Below are 16,678 nucleotides of genomic sequence, written 5' to 3'. Positions count from 1 at the left end.
TCTTTTCACAAGCTGGGCCATTCTCACCCTCCCAGCTCCCCCCACATGCCTTCCCCGCCGTGGCCTTCTGCTTGTCCCTTGTCCTTTGGCTGAGGCCGTCCCCCGTGTCTGGCATGCTTCCTTCAAGACTCAGGTCTAAGCTCACCTTCTGCAGGAGGTCTCTCCCAGTCCCTGTGCTGAGCCTTCCCTCTGGGGTTATTTTCCATATACTCTTCTGTAGAGGGTGTCCCCAAAATCTCAGTGCAGCTTTAAGCGTGGAACACCCTGCATGTGTCGTATGTCCATGTTCTTTGCATGTTGTCCCCCCACCACCATTAGAATGTGAGCTCATTGAGGCCAGATTGGTTTTGCCTTTCTTTGCATTCCCCAACAAGTTTTGGGGACAGGGTCTGGCATATAGCAAGTGCTTGACAGATGCTTGTTGGCTGAGGATGGCACTGGCTCAGGGGTGAAAATACCAGGGGCAAGGGTGAATGAGAAGAATAACAGGAAGACATAATTTAGCACAGTGGAGTGTCAGAATTGGAGGCAAGGGTGCTGGGTAGGAAACTCCATTTGACTTCCCCTTCCTGGGTAACACAGTGTGGTAGGCAGGGCAGGGCCAAGAATAAGAGAACCAGAGTCTGACCTAATATAGCCATAGTCACTTAAAGGTCTCTGCTCAATTTTCCTCTTCTGTTAAAAGAAGGGGTTGGACCAGATGATGGGAAGGACCAATCTTTAGAGCCCCTTCCAACTTGCTAGCTACGACTTGGTCGACCTCTTTGAAATAAATCAGCTGGATTAGATGACCCCAAGGCTTCTTGCAAGCTCTTCAAACAGGGTTGGAGGAATGAAAGGGGGAGAAGGGAAGCCTCAAAGACAGGGGTTCCTCTGGACAGAAGTGACATTTCCATAGGGCACCACGTGTCTTAAGGAGAGTCAGTGGAGAGGACAGGGAAATGCTGACTTTAACTTTCCATTTCCTCACTGTCCCATCCTCCTCCCTCCTTCTTATTCTTCAAAGGAAAATTCAGAGGCTGAACCTGGGCAAGTAATCCATAACCATAAGCCTTTTCTGGTCTATAAAAGAAAGGAGGTCAGGCAGGAAGGGGCCTCAAGGAGATTTAGGATGGGAAGAAATGATGGGGACCATTGAGGGTCCTCCTGGTTCTCTCCTCGTCCTTCTCCCCCCTCTCAAACCTCTTCTCAGGCTTTATTTTTTTCTGGATCAGCATCTATGTTGTGTCCCCTTCATGCGGGTCTGCCTGGGGATCCTGCCTGGATCTTCTTCTCTTTCTTATATTCCCAGGTAACCTCATCAGCTCCTGTGGGTTCAGTTATCATCTGTATGCAGAGGACTCCTAGCCCTCACCTGTTTCCTGAGGTTCAATCCCACATCACCAACTGTTCGCAGGACATCTGGATGCCCCATAGACAACATGAACTCAACGAGCCTAAAGCAGAGATCACAATATACCCTCCCCTTAGTATACTCCTCTTCCCTGGTCCTGCTGGGGGTGGGGGGCGGTGCCATCTTTCTCCCGTTGGCTCAGGTTGACAACCTCAGTGACACCCTCAACTTTTCAATCAGCTGCCAAGTCTTCTTCTTGCCCAGAATCAGACTCTTCTCTGTACTCACACAGTTTCCACTCCAGTTCAGGCCCACATCACCTCCTGACTGGATTAATGTAATAGCCTCCTAATTGACCTTCTTCCTAATCTATCCTCCACAAAACAGCGCAAGTTGGATGTTTAAAGCAAAAGTCTACTCAAGAAGCTCCAATTGCCTATGGGATAAATTATAAACTTCTCTGGCATCTGAGGCAGTGAGATAAGAAGCAGGAAGACCTGAGTTCAAATTCAGCTTCTGGCTTCAGCTGCTCCCTAGTTGGGTGAATCTTAAATTCTGTTTGCCTTAGTTTTCTCAACTACAAAATGGGGATGATAATAGTACCTACCTCCCAGGGTTGGTGTGAAGATTGAATGAGATAATATTTGGCACTAAATAGGGTCTCACTAAATGGGAATTCAATTTAATGGAATGGATTTGACCCTCCCATTCTACAGATGAGGAAAGAGATAGAGAATTCCAATTAAAAGAACTCTGGATTTGTAATGAAAGGACTTGGCCTGTGCTGCTCTCTGACCTTGGGCAAGTTACTTAATAAGAATAGATGCATACAGTGAATTCTTAAAGGTTTAGAAAGCATTTCAAGTCAAATAATTTCTGTGACCTTGTTCCTGCACCCACAAGTGAATATCTACACAGGAACAATAAATACTCATGATGGACTCAACTCGGCCACGGTAGTGACTGATACCTGTGGTCACATAGACCCCAGCTTCTTAAACTACAGTATGGGGGGTCACATAACTATATGTGGGGGTCGTTGCAGTCTTTGTTCCAAAAAACAACATGCATACTTTGCAATGCATGTGCTGTTACAGGATTGTGTAAAAATTTCTAAGGTGAAAAGAGGTTGAGAGTGGAAAAAATTTAAGAAGCCCTAACGTAGATCACAATCTACAAAATGTTTGAATTAGTTCAGCGTGTAATGTTAGAGTTGGCCATCAGGTGACATTCTACTTGAACTATTCATCTAGTCCAAAATTGTTCAGTTGTGTCAGACTCTTCATGACCCCATTTTGGGTTTTTCTTGGCAAAGGTATTGGAGTGGTTTGCCATTTCATTCTCCAGCTTATTTTACAGGTGAGGAAACTGAGGCAAACAGGGTTAAGTGACTTGCCCGGGGTCACACAGGTAGGAAGTATCTGAGGACAGATTTTAATTAAGGAAGATGAATCTTTGGACATCCTGGCTCAGGGAGGGGGGAGGATAAGGGAGGGAAGGAAGGACAGAATTTGGAACTCAAAACTTTAAATAAAAATATTTATTATTTTAAAAAAACAGGCTCAGACACTTACTAGGTGTGTGATCCTGAGAAAGTCACTTGACCCTGTTTGCTTCGATTTCCTCATCTGTAAAATCAGCTGGAGAAGGAAATGGCAAACAACTCCTAAATCTGCCAAGAAAACCCCAAATGGGGCCACAAAGAGTCAGACACAACTCAACAACAAGGAGGGATGTTTTCCCCAAAGAAAAGATTATTGGACAGCTATTTATTCTACTCATTCAGGCTCATGGATTAAAAGAAAGGAGGGAAATTGAAATCCACCCCTTCTCCCACAAACATACCTGCTTCTCACTAGTCACAGAGTCTATAGTCATAACACGGCCCCCAGATGTTCCAGTGTCCCTAGCATCCTCCTTCTCCTCCTCCCTCCTCCAGCAAGGCTTCCTTCTTCCTTGTAGAAATCAGAATCTGGAAGGAGAGAGGGAGAAGGAGAGAGACAGAGGCAGAGGCAGAAGCAGAGACAGAGAAACAGAGACAGAGGGGGATAGAGAGAGAAACACACAGAGAGACAGAGACAGAGAGAGACTGAGTCAGAGAGAAGCCTAGAAGAGCAGAGTATAGACAACAAGTTTTATCCTGTCTTGCGGGTCCTGCTCTTATCACAAATAGAAGCATCTCAGCCACAGAGGCAGCAGGAGTGGGGTGAGGGAGGCCTCTTCCTATGCCAGAATCTTGATGCTTTTCTTTCCCTGTGAACTTATTTCCCTGGGCCCAGGTGATCCCACAGAGGCAAACTCTCCTAGGCTACTTCTCATCTGAACTTCAAAACAATAACTGGAAGGGTGGGGGCAGCTATATGGTGCAGTGGATAAAGCACCAGCCCTGGATTCAGGAAGACCTGAGTTCAAATATACCCTCAGACACTTGACACTTACTAACTGTGTGACCCTGGGCAAGTCACTTAACTCTCATTGCCCTGCAAAAACAAACAAACGAAATAACAATAACTGGAGGGATATTACAGATAGCGAAACTGAGACTTAGATTAGATGATTTATACACAGTCATGGAGCTAATAATCAACAAGAATTTATTCAATACTTCCAATGTGTCAGGCACTGGGCTAAGGCCCGAGGACACAAAGAGAGGAAAAAACAAGGTAGCTGCCCTCAAGGTGCTCACATTCTAATGAGAAAGAGCTTGGAATACAGAAGATTGATACAGAGGAAAGGAAGTCCATCTCAGAAGGGAAGGCATCATCAGGTGGGGAAGGTGTGGGGACCAAGGGGGATGCCTGAAGAGGTTGGGATTTGAGCTGGGACTTGAACCTAAGGGAAGCTAAGGTGTGCAAGTGAAGGGTGGGCAGAGATTCCAGAAATGGAAGACAGCCAGGGCAAAGCCACAGGGGTGGGAGATTCCCGGGAAATGGAGCGTTTGGTTTTAGGAACTTCACGAGGCCAGTGCAGCTGGCTTGCTGAGTTTATGGGGGGGGAGTAAGGTGTAAAAGGGGCAGCAAGGTAGGGAGGGAGCAGGTTAAACAGAGGTGTTATATTCATTCCTGAAGGTAATGGGGAGACATGGGAACTCTTTGAGCAGGGGTGGAGTGTGCATGTGTGTGTGTGTGTGTATGTGTGTGTGTGACATGATCAGAACTATAGGGAAATCAGATTGGCAGCTAGGTGTTGGAAATGGGTAGAACACTGGGTTTGGAGTCAGAAGACCCAAGTTCAAGTATGACCTCATAGCTGTGTGATCCTGACCTCAGTTTCTTCAACTGTAAAATGGGGGAAAATTGCACAAGTAAGTTTAAGCTCAATGTCAGAAAAGACATATTTATGGCAGAGCAGAGTGGGTTTCCTAGGGAAAAAGCGCGTCCCCCCTCGCTGGATGCCTTGTAGCAGAGGCAAGATGGCAGTCTCTTAGATAAACTGTTAAGGGGACTCTTGTATGGACTGGGGTGGGATGAGATGGCCACTGAGGGCTCTTCCAGCTCTGGAATGCTGTGATTTTGAAAACACGACACAAAGGGAGAAGAGCCCAACGCATGATGTGGATACGGATAGCATCGTTGTAATGAGGAGCAATGATTGTACTCAGATGTCACACCTTGAAGATTCCGGTGCTTTCCCCTGTTGTCTCCTCCTGCCTCGCTGGCTCTGGCTCCTTTCACTGTAGTGTCCCCATCTGGATTCCACTGTCCCAGTGCTCCGACTTCTCCTGTGTGCACCTTCTTCCCACGTTCAGCTCTCGGGTACACTCACCTCCGGACTCTTTGTTCCAGGGCCTTGGGAAAGGAACATCTGTGATCCTCTGGCCCACTTTCTGGCTTTGCTGGGAAGCAAGTATTTCTCATGCCAGCACCTCCCCTTTCTGGGAAGAGACTACTCCTCAATTCCTGGCCACCTCATCCTCCTCTTTCCTTTCCCTCCTCTTTTATTCCTTCACCAGATTCCTGCCTCTGTCCCCCTCTATAAAGACCCATGTATGCCCTGACTGGATATAGTGATCCAAGCACCAGTCAGAGGGTAAGTGGGGAGCTGAGAGGGTAGGACCATGTTAGGAGTAGGGACCATCCACCTGCCTTAGGAGGCATCTCTCCTCCTAAGGTCATTACCCCAGGGGCCCTGGGATCCTCCATCCTCTTTAAACCACAAATCCTCTGGATTTCTCCATACTCAGGGAAGGGGAGTGTGGAAACCTTGGTCAGTAAGAGGGGTGGGATGGTAGAATGAGCCTGCTACAGAGAGGAAGGAGCAAGGACGATAATACTTTGGATCCTCTCCTTTGCCTGGCTTCAGTCCGGTGCTGCTCAGGGTCTTCTCTCTTACCACGGACACTATGCTGCCCCCCAGCCTCTCCAGGCTGCTCGTCCACTGCCTGCTGCTCACAGATTTGGTCCTGGGTGAGTCACTATTGGACAACGGTGTTATGCTCCCATCCCCTTCTCCCATCCACTACCCGAAGCTAAACTGAGAAAACAGGTTCCCTTGGGGTCAGTTTGAGTGCCTAGATGATGCGATGCAACCAGGCTACCATGAAAATAACACTGGCCTTGGCATCAGCAGTCACAGACTTACCTGTGTGACTCTGTATATCTCTCTGTGTCTGTACAATTCAGGAGTTAGACCAGACAGTCTCTGCATCCCCCCCCCCAACTTTAAATCTATGGTCTCATGACCTTTGTCCAACCTTCTCATTTTACAGATGAGGAAACTGAGGCTTTAGAGAGGCAAAGTCATTACTCACACGAGTAACAAATAACTGAGTCAGGATTCATACTCAGGTCATAGGATGTAGAAGAGAAATGGATCTTGAAGATAATCTAGCCCAACCCTCCCCCCACTCCCCTTCCCCTGGAGCCAGAGAACACAAATGGAGACATGGAAGGGGTCTTCGAAGGGCTTTTTTACTCCTCCCTGCCCCCTTGTTAGATGAGGAAACTGAGCAGGTCAAAAGTCTGAAGGTCACTGGTGGCAGAGACAGGTTTCAAACCCAGGCCCTCGGACTCCAAATCCATCAACCTTTTCCACCTTACCACACTGAGTCAAAAGACCTACTCTTGAATCTTGACCGATATGATAATAATTATAAAAGCTAATATTTACATAGTGCACACTATGTAGCAGGTACTTTGCTAAGCCTTTTATAATTATTATCTTGCTTTATCCTAACAAAAACCCTGAGAGATAGGTGCTATTGTTATCCCCAATTTACAGATGAGGAAACTGAGGCAAATAGAGGTGAAGTGACTTGCCTAGGGTCTACTAGGCCAGAGTCTAGAAAGGGTCTGATAGAGAAATTGACCCCGGGTCTTTCTGATTCTAAGTCTTACTCTCTAACCATTATGCAATATTGCCTCTTGGTGAGATTGTATGTGTCTGGAGGATCAATCTGTCTATCACCTATGTCTACTTATCCATCCATCTATCTATCTATCCATCCATCTGTCTCTCTCTCTCTCTCTCTCTCTCTCTCTCTCTCTCTCTATCTAATCTTCACCTAATATATCCTTGTACCTTATCTCTGCAACCCCTTCATATCTTCTTTTGATCTTGGCTAGTCCAGAGGCAATGTTGAAGGGGTAGCTGGATAGTTCAGTAGATAAGAGTCCTGGAGCTGGAGTCAGGAGGACCTGAGGTCAAATCCAGCCTCAGACACTTGCTAGTTCTGTGACCCTGGGTGAGTCACTTAACTCTGCTTCCACAAAAAACAAAAACAGAAGCAATGCTGAACACAGAGGGCTGAAATTGGCATCACCGGACCTGAGTTTGAATCCTGCCTCAGACACTTATTAACTACATTTAACAAGCAAGACATTTCCTCTTCCTGGGTCCTGGTTTCTCCTTCTGCAAATAAAGGGGGAGGGAAGGAAAAAGAAAGGGAGTAAGCAATTATTAAACACCTCTTTTGTTCCAGAAACTGTGCTAAGTGCTTTACAAATGTTATATCATTTGATCCTCATAACAACCTAAGAGGGAGGTACTATTATTATTCCCATTATATAGCTGAGGAAACTGAGGCAGACAGAAGGGATGTTTTGGTTCTGAGCTCTTTCTGGTACTGCCCCTGTCCCAGAGCAGGGCTCTCAGCTCTCATTTTGCCTCTTTCTACCCACCCTGCTTTCAGGCCAGATTTCTGAGTGGACCACTCCTCCCCAGATCTCCTGCCCAGAAGGATCCAAGGCCTATGGCTCCCATTGCTATGGAGTATTCCAGAAACCAAGGACCTGGAACTCTGCGGAGGTGCTTGGGTGTACTTATAAGGAACCCTTTATGGGGTGGGTGAGTGGGGGTGTTTGCTATTTTATCTCAGGGTCCCTTGGATCAATGCCATGGTAGGAGAATGAGATACAACCTTTATCACCCCCAAATATGACACAGATGTTATCCATGATTTTTTCCTGTCCCACCTAGATCCTTAATCCTTCCCCACTGATCCCACATGCTCCCATGTGGTCCTTTCTGGACCCCAGTTTCCTTATCTGTAAGGACAGGACCTCCCCAAGCCCTTACAATATCCCTAGCCTTTTCTTCCCCCCCTTCCCTCCTGCTGCAGACCCTCCCAGGGTAGTGTACCCTCTCCCTCTCCCTCACCCCAGCCCCTACAATGTCCCCTCTTTTCTTTTCCACAGCTGAACTGCCAGGGTCTGACCTCAGGTCATCTCTTGTCCTTGATGGATGAGTCAGAAGCTGCCTTTGTGGCTGCCTTGGCCACTCAGAGCTTAGGAGACAGTCGGAGCCACCTTTGGATTGGCCTTCATGACCCTTTTCAGGTTCCTTTCCTCCCTCCCCCATCTATTGCCCATCTCCTCTTTTTGCATTCTGGGGCTGATGAGGTGGAAGAGGGATAGGGGGAAGGAAGTGCCACTGAGATGAGGAGGATATTCTGTGTGGAGTGTTTGACTTCCTTGCCTGGGACCAGGCTCACAATTAGTTTTTTTTAACTATCCTCAGTCTTCATCATGTGGCCATCCTATGCAGATGCCCATTGTTCAACACAAGTCATGTGTGTTCCTTGTGGCTTACTTGGGAGGGGAAATGGAAGTGGATGGGCTGCCTCCATTCCCCTTCAATGGAGGTCTTCAAATAGAGGCTGATAAGCATGGGGAGCATAAGAATGTAAGGAAAAGAGTTCTGGATTGAAAGTAAGAGGACTTGGGTTCAAATCCCACCTCTTCCATTATAACCTGCTTGACCTTTGGGCAAGTAACATCTCTGAGTCTACATTTCAGAAATGTGAAGAGGGAGGTGGTGGACTAGGTGACCCCTCAGGTACCTTCCAACTTGAAATCGATGATAAAAAGAACACTTTAACATTTGAAAAGTTCTTACACGGTGTTTAATACGATCCTTACAACAACCATTGGAGGTAGGTGCTATTATTAAACCCATTTTAGATATGAGGAAACTGAGGCAAACAGAGGTAAACAAAGTGACTTGCCCAAGGTCACACAGCCTGTATGTGTCTGAGGCAGGATTCAAATTAAGCTCTTTCTGGCTATAGGATTCTCTCCATTATATCACGGGTTGCCGTGATTATGACACTATCTGTTGGATGGTTTCAGGAGGAGATTCTTGTACAGGTGTGGGTGGAACTCAATGTCCCAATTCTGAGATGCTTCTGGATTTCCTTCTCAGAACCGCCGCTGGCACTGGAGTAACAATGCCATGCTCACTTTAGATTCCTGGGCGAAAGGAGCCCCGGCTAAAACCACCCTCAAGTTCTGTGTGACACTGTCCCCACGCTCAGGTGAGAGACAGAGACAGAGACAAAGATAGACAGAGAAACAGAGAGACAGAGACAGAGACAGACAGAAAGAGAGAGGCAGAGACAGAAAGAGATAGAGATGAGACAGAGACAGAGACAGAGAGAGACAGAGACAGAGAGAACCCACCCATTCCCTAAGTCAATCCGGACACTTGGTGAGCTGAGGCTGCTGAGGGGACTCCTCCCCTCTCCCTCTTGCCTATTCCTTCCTTTATTCCCTCCCCTTCCCAGTTCCTTCTTCTCCAGGTCATAAACCCAGGATCTGCTTAGGGGGTGCTTGACACAGGACAGGGATGTGCAGCTCCTGAGGTCAGGGCCACTGCAGCAGAACCACTGTCTCTTCTCTCTGTCTTCAGGGTTTCTACAGTGGAAGGATCAACACTGCAATGAGGAGCTCCCCTTCATCTGCAAGTTCTCAGCCTAGAGTGGTTTAACAGGACTTGAGTGGGGGCTTGGAGAGAGGAAGGAGCTGAGGGTGAAGTCACTAGGCATGGACCCATGAGGCCAGGGGTACAGCTGCTGCCTGCCCAAAGAAACCTCTCCTCCTCTTCCTTCCTCTCCCTTTCATTGTCTGCCTCTTCCCTTCCATCTTATTCTCTTTTTCCTGCCCTTCCCCCATCTTCCCTCTCCTCCCCTCCTTTACCCGCTTCTTCCCATCTCTTCCCTCTATTCCCTTCCTCTTCTCTTCCTTCCCATAGCCTCTTCTTCTCTCCCTTCCCTTCCCCTCTAATTTTCTCCCATCCCTTCCTTCTCCTTCCTTCTCCCCTCTCTTCCCCCCTCCTCTTGCTTCCCCTTCCTTCTTCTTTCCCTTCCTTTTCCATCTCCCAATATCTCCCTTCCCTTCCTTTCTCACCCAAATTTCCCAGTGGGCTTCATGGCCCAGAGAACTAAATACATAAAAATAAATCTTTGCCTTCTCCAACTGAATGTCTCCTATGTCTATTTTGCTTGAATTCACAGGAAGGGCAGATCCCTATGGGCTTTGGGTGGTTTCAGGTAGAAGATGGGAATTGTTGGACTTGGACTGAGGAAGAGTTGAGTTCAAATTCTGCTTCGGGCACTTATAAGCTTAGTAGTGTGACCCTGGGCAAGTCACTTAGCCTTAGTTTCCTCATTTGTTAAATGGGGATAATAGCATATCTACCCCACAGGGTTGTTATGAGGATACAATGAGATAATACACAGGGTGATTAGATGGCACAGCAGGTAGTGCTGGGTGTGGAATCAGGAACACTTGGTTCAAATTTGACCTCAGATACTTGCTAGCTGGGTAACTTTGGGCAAGTCACTTGACCTTTTCTGCCTCAGTTTCCTTATCTGTACAACAGGCATAATAATAGTATCTACCTCCCAGGGTTGTTATGAAGATCAAAGAGACAATATTGTAAAGCATTTGGCACAGAGGAAGCATCATAAAACTGTTAGCTATGATGCTAATGATAACAATAATAAATAAATACATACAATTCTTTTCAAATCTTAAGGTGCTACAGAAATGCTAGTGGTGATGATGACAATGACAACAATGATGATGATGGTGGTCAACACCACCTTTTGGTTGTATGGGATGAGCTAAGTGGATAGAAGTGGGAAATGCCATGAATAAAGGTGTTCAGTGTTTGGGGAAGCCAATGAGTAGAATGGATTGAGTTTTGTAGGGGGTTTATGTCTGGATGGGCAGCTAGGTGGCACAGTGGACAGAGTGCCAGGCCTAGAGTCAGGAAGACAAGTTTTAATTGGACACTTACTAGCTGTGTGACCCTGAGCACATCACTTCTCATTGTTTGCCTCAGTTCCCTTATTTGTAAAATATGCTGGAGAAGGAAATGGCAAACCACTCTAGTATTCTTGCCAAGAAAACCCCAAATGGGGTTATGAAGAGTCAGGACCAAAAATGAGTGAACACTAATAACATATCTGGAATATTTGGAGAAAAGGTTATAAAGGCACAGAATTGTATCATCTTGAAGTTGGAAGGGGCTGTTAGTAGTAGTAATAGTAGTAGTGGTGGTGGTGGTGGTGATGATAAAATAATAATACCTAACATTTATATTCCTTCCTGGATCACTGCCTTGTGATGGAGGGGCTTGTGTAGCTCAGTGAACCTCTGAGCTATGCTGTGCGGGGTTACCTAAGACAGAAAGGTCATAGTGGACAATTCTAACAAAAGGCTATCCACTGGCAAAGGAAATGGCAAACGACTCCAGGACTTTTGCCAAGAAAACCCCATGGACAGTACTAAAATGATGAAAGGGATGACACCAGAAGATGAGTACCTTGGGTCAAAAAATGTCCAACATGCTACTGGGGGAGAGTGGAGAACACCTTCAAGTAGCTCCGGAAAGAATGAAGAGGCTGGGCCAAAGCCAAAAGATAGCTTATCTTCAGATGTGCCTAGTGATGAAAGGAAAGTCTGAAACTGTAAGATCAATATTGTATCTGTGTTTCAGTTATTTCAGTTGTGTCCAACTCTTCATGGCCCGATTTGGGGATTTTCTTGGCAAAGAAACTAGAGTGGTTTCCCATTTCCTTCTCCAGCTCATTTTACAGATGAGGAAACTGAGGCAAACGGGGTAAGTGATTTGCTCAGGATCATTCAGTTAGTATATGTCTGTGGCCAGATTTGAACTCAGGAAAATGAATCTTCCTGAATCCAGGCCCAGCGCTCTATGCACGATGGCGCCACCTAGCTGCCTATGTCATATTGCATAGCAACCTGGAATGTAAGCTCTATGAACCAAGGTAAGCATGATGTGATCTAAACAAGAGATGGAAAGATTAAATATTGACGTCTTGGTGTCAGTGAACTTAAATGGATGGAAACATGATCTCAGACAGACAGGGAGATAGTGGAGGAGGGAAGGGCCTAGCTATAGTCCATGAGGTCATGAAGAATTAGACACAACTGAACAACAGATCATTTACATAGTGCTTACCATGTGCCAGGCACTGTGCTTTATGATTAGAGGTATGGTATTCAAGTATTCCATCCTTTCCCCCACTGCAGGAATCCCACCTATGATGTCCCTAACAGATGGAACCCAGGCTTGCTCTGTAACAGTGAGGCATAGCAGATGGAGGGATGGTTTGAAATCAGAGCTTTGGGTTCAAAGTTCAGCTCAGCAACTCGCTACCTATGTGAGCCTGGACAAATCAGCCAGCCCTTCTATACCCCAGTTTCTTCATCTTTAAAATAAGAAGATTGGACTAGTCATCTATGATCCTTTCTAGCTCTCATTGCTATCTTAGGGATAAGACCTGGGTTCAAATCCAAGCCCTGTCATTCGTGATGTGATTTTGGGCAAATAGCTTTATCTTTGTTGGCCCCAGTAGCCTCATCTGTATGGTAAGGGGTTGGAGCTCTAAGGTCCTTACTAGATCTATATCTATTAATCTGTGATGGGGAGCTCACCATTAAATTGTGAGCTCTCCTTGAGAGCAGGGACTGTCTTTTGCCTTTCTTTGTATCCCCAGCCCCTAGCACAGATCCTTTGTAAGACAGACCACTCCATATTAGAAAATGTCTCCTCATTTCCTGTGGGTTCTTAGCACTTGCTGGGTACACAGCAGCGGCTCAGTAAGCCTGAAAGAATGAATGAATACGACCTCTTAGAGGAGATTAGATGAGAGAGAAGTCAGCCAGCAAACTAAAACAGACATTCGCATGTATTTAACTCAACTGCCAGCCAAGTTGGGTAGGGGTGGGGCAACCCTATGCTGACATTTGGGACCTATTTCTGGGAAACAGGATTGACACTAACACAGGTGTAGACATTCTGGGTTGACTCACCCTCTGGCTGGGAGCATTCTCTTTCCATTGGCTGTCCCACTGAACCCTTTAGGAAGCACATCTAGTTGCAGAGTGCCTAGTATAGTGTAAATGTGCTTCCTAAAGGTTTGAGCCAAGGGAAATCATGCGCCTAGACCAGCAATGTTGAGTAGGGCAGATAGATACCATTCTACTTGGCTACCCCATGATGATGCACTCATGCTTTCTGTCACTAATGAGTGAAGAGGTCTGTGTGCTTATTCCCATGCTTTTTAGCATGTTGCTAACAATGTTGTCAGGTGCTTTTAACAATGAAGAAAATGGCATCAAAATCAGCTACCACATTGTAGAAGACATAGATGGCCCCAGTATATCTGCAAACCCTGACACTGAAATAACTCCAGGGGTACCATGATTCCCTAGAGTTATTCCATTATGCTTAGCCCCAGATGGCAGACCCTAGAGTGATGGGTGGAAGTCGTAAAGAGGCAAATTTTGTTTGAATGTGGGGAAAAAACTCAGCCATGAAAAAGGGAGATGGGCTGCCCCAGGGGCTAATGGCTTTCCCCATGCTCCCTTAATTATTCAAGCAGAGGCTAAATGACCACCTGTTAGGTATGTTATAATGGGTCATTCAGTCAATAAGCATTTATTGAGCACCAACAATGTGCCAGACACTGTGCTAAGTGCTGGGAACACAAAAAGAGACAAAATATAGTCCTTGCCCTCAAGGAGCTTACAGTCTAATGAAGGAGATAACATGCAAACAAAAATATAAAAACAAGCTGTATATGAGAAATAGTAAATAATCAAAAGAGTGAAAACAAAAATGTAAACAATTATTATTATTATTATTATTATTATTATTATTACAGGAAAATGAGGGTTAAGTGACTTGCCCAGGATTACACAGCTAGTAAGTGTCAAGTGTCTGACATCGGATTTGAACTCAGTTCCTCCTGAATGCAGGGCCAATGCTTTATCCACTGCATCACCTAGCTGCCCCAGAAAACACAAATTAAGAGGAGTTGGGAAAGGTTTCCTGTGGGGACTTAAAGGAAGCCAGGGAAGTCCAGAGATGAAGATGGGGAATAAGAGCATTATAGACATGGGGAAATGCCTTATAGTCAGAGAAAAATGACTGGAACTGAAAAACCTGGAAAGACTTAAGTGGACTGATGGTGAGTGAAGTGGGCAGAACCAGGAGAACATTGTATACAGTAACAGCAACATTGTGTGATGATCAGCTGTATAGACTTAGAGATGGTCATTAAATCCATGGGAGTTGATGAGATCACCAAATGAAGTAGTACAGTGGGAGGCAAGAAAGGGGCCCAGGCCAGAACCCTGTGGGACACTTGTAGAAAGAGAGTATGAACTGGATGAGGAACCAGAAAAAGAAAGTCAGGAGTTGTGGTCTTATAGATAGGAAAGAGCAATATCCTAAAGACCTAGAGAAAAGTGAATATCAAAGAGAAAGGTGATCAACAATGTCAAAGGCTGCAGAGGGGTCAAGAAGAATAAAGATTGAGAAAAAACCATCGGATCCGGCAATGAAGAGATCATTGATAACTGTGGAGACAGCAATTTTGGTGGATGATAAGTTTGGAAGCCAAATGGTAAGGGGTTGAGAAGAACATGTGAGGAAAGAAAAGGGAAGTGCCCATTGTAGGTAGACCTTTCAGGAAGTTTAGCCAGAAAGGGAGGAAGAGATATAGATAGATAATAGGAATGAAAGGATCAAGTGAGGATGAGGTTTTGATAAAAAACATTTTTATTTAAAGTTTTGAGTTCCAAATTCCATCCCTCCTTTCCTCCCTCCCTTCACCCCTCCTTGAGGCAGTAAGCAATCAGATGTAGGTTATACATGTGCAATCATGTAAAACACTACAGAGTTAGTAATTTTGTATAAGAAACTTGAATGAAAGAAAAAATGAAAGAAAGTGAAAAATATCATGCTTTAGTCTGTATTCAATCAATATCAGTTCTTTCTTTGGAGGTGGATAGTATGCTTCATCATTAGAACTTTGGAGTTGTCTTGGATCATTGTATTGCTGAGAATAAGTAAGTCATTCACAGTTCTTCATCAAACAATATTGCTCTCACTGTGTAAAACATTCTCCTGGTTCTGCCCACTTCACTATATATCAGTTCATACAAGTCTTTCCAGGCCTTTCTGAAATCATCCTGCTTGTCATTTCTTATAGCACAATCATATTCCATTATAATTATATACCACAGCTTGCTTGGCCATTCCCCAATTGATGGGCATTCCTTTGATTTTCGATTCTTAACCACCACAAAAAGACCTGCTATAAATATTTTTGTACAAATCGATCTTTTTCTCTTTTTTTGGTATGTCTTTGGGATATAAACCTAGCAGCAATAGCTGGATCAAAGGGTATGCATAGTTTTATAGCCCTTTGGGCATAGTTCCAAACTGCTCTCCAGAAAGGTTGAATCAGTTTGCAACTCCACCAACAGTGGTTTAGCATTCCAGTTTTCCACACATCCCCTCCAATATCCAAAATTTTCCTTTTTTAAATTATGTATACCACTCTTATAAGTGTAAGGTGGTACCTCAGACGTGTTTTCTTTTGCATTTCTCTGACCAACAGTGATTTAGAGCATTTTTCATATGACTATAGATAACTTTAATGTCTTGGTCTGAAAACTGCCTGTTTATATTCTTTGACCCTTTATCAACTGGGGAATGACTTGTATTTTTATCAATTTGACTCAGTTCTTTATATATTTAGTAAATGAGGCCTTTATCAGAGATATGCGTTTCAAAAATTCTTTCCTGGTTTCTACTTCTCTTATAATTTTGATTGCATTGGTTTTGTTTGTGCAAAAGCTTTTTAATTTTATATAATCAAAATTATCTGTTTTATATTTTGTAATGTACTCTATATCTACTTTCATCCTAAATTATTCCTCTGTCCATAAATCTGACAGATAAACTATTCCATGCTCTCTTAATTTGTTTATGGTATCACCCTTAATGTGTAAATCATGTACCCATTTTGACCTTATTTTAGTATAAGATGTGAAATGTTGGTCTATACCTTGTTTCTACCATACTGTTTTCCAGTTTTCCCAGCAGTTTTTGTCAAATAATGAGTTTTTGTTCCAATAGAAGAAACATGGACATGTAGGTAGTAAGGAAGGCAGACAGGGAGAGATTGAAGAGAAGTAATAGAGTGCAGTTGACAGAGGAGGCAATGTATTGGAGAAAGGGGGATGGAATAGAATCACTTGCTAAGAGACTGTAGATGGGGTAGCTAGGTGGCGCAGTGGATAAAGCACTGGTCCTGGATTCAGGAGGTCCTGAGTTCAAATCTGGCCCCAGACACTTGACATTAGCTGCATGAACCTGGGCAAGTCACTTAACCCTCATTGCCCCCCCCCCAAAAAAAAAGAGAGACTGTATAGGGGAGAACCTGGAAGTAGCAATGGGGAGCAAGGAGAATTCTAACTCTTTTGCTTTGACCAGTGAGCCAAGGGACATAAGTGAAGATGTAACCAGTACTAGAAAAGGTGACCAGGGAAGCTGTTTCATTAGGGGTGAATAAGGTTTCAATGGTGGCTGGGAGAGAGTAGAAAAGGAAAAAAGTAGGATGAAGGAAAGTTCATGCCTGCAGCAGACATCCAAAGGGCATAGTCAAAGGGGGTGAATGGTGTTTGGTTGGGACTTTGGGATAGGAGTATTGAGGGGGCTAGGAATAAGGAATCAACAGGTGGGTGATGGGGATTGAGGTTTGGAAGGTTACCTACAGGGGTACAAAATCAGTGGGATGTGTAG

General features: G+C 44.9%; 1 protein-coding gene across 3 annotated transcripts; it reads left to right on the top strand.

Moving 5' to 3' along the window:
• Positions 1–5,204: 5,204 nt before the first annotated feature.
• On the top strand, positions 5,205–9,760 carry LOC122743414 (lithostathine-1-beta-like). 3 transcript variants are annotated; one of them, XM_043988357.1, is made up of 6 exons: positions 5,208–5,362; positions 5,636–5,739; positions 7,464–7,618; positions 7,969–8,109; positions 8,975–9,086; positions 9,461–9,760. In XM_043988357.1, the coding sequence occupies exons 2-6, from the start codon at positions 5,676–5,678 to the stop codon at positions 9,526–9,528; spliced, it is 540 nt and encodes a 179-aa protein (XP_043844292.1). In that variant the 5' UTR covers positions 5,208–5,362; positions 5,636–5,675; the 3' UTR covers positions 9,529–9,760. The 3 variants fall into 3 exon arrangements, with proteins under 3 accessions (XP_043844294.1, XP_043844292.1, XP_043844293.1); XM_043988358.1 differs by having other exon boundaries at positions 5,211–5,362; positions 7,464–7,579; XM_043988359.1 differs by lacking the exon at positions 8,975–9,086 and having other exon boundaries at positions 5,205–5,362.
• Positions 9,761–16,678: the final 6,918 nt, after the last annotated feature.

This window comes from Dromiciops gliroides, chromosome 2 (assembly GCF_019393635.1).
Source record: "Dromiciops gliroides isolate mDroGli1 chromosome 2, mDroGli1.pri, whole genome shotgun sequence".
Lineage (NCBI taxonomy): Eukaryota > Metazoa > Chordata > Mammalia > Microbiotheria > Microbiotheriidae > Dromiciops > Dromiciops gliroides.
This window is presented reverse-complemented; position numbering and strand designations above follow the sequence as displayed.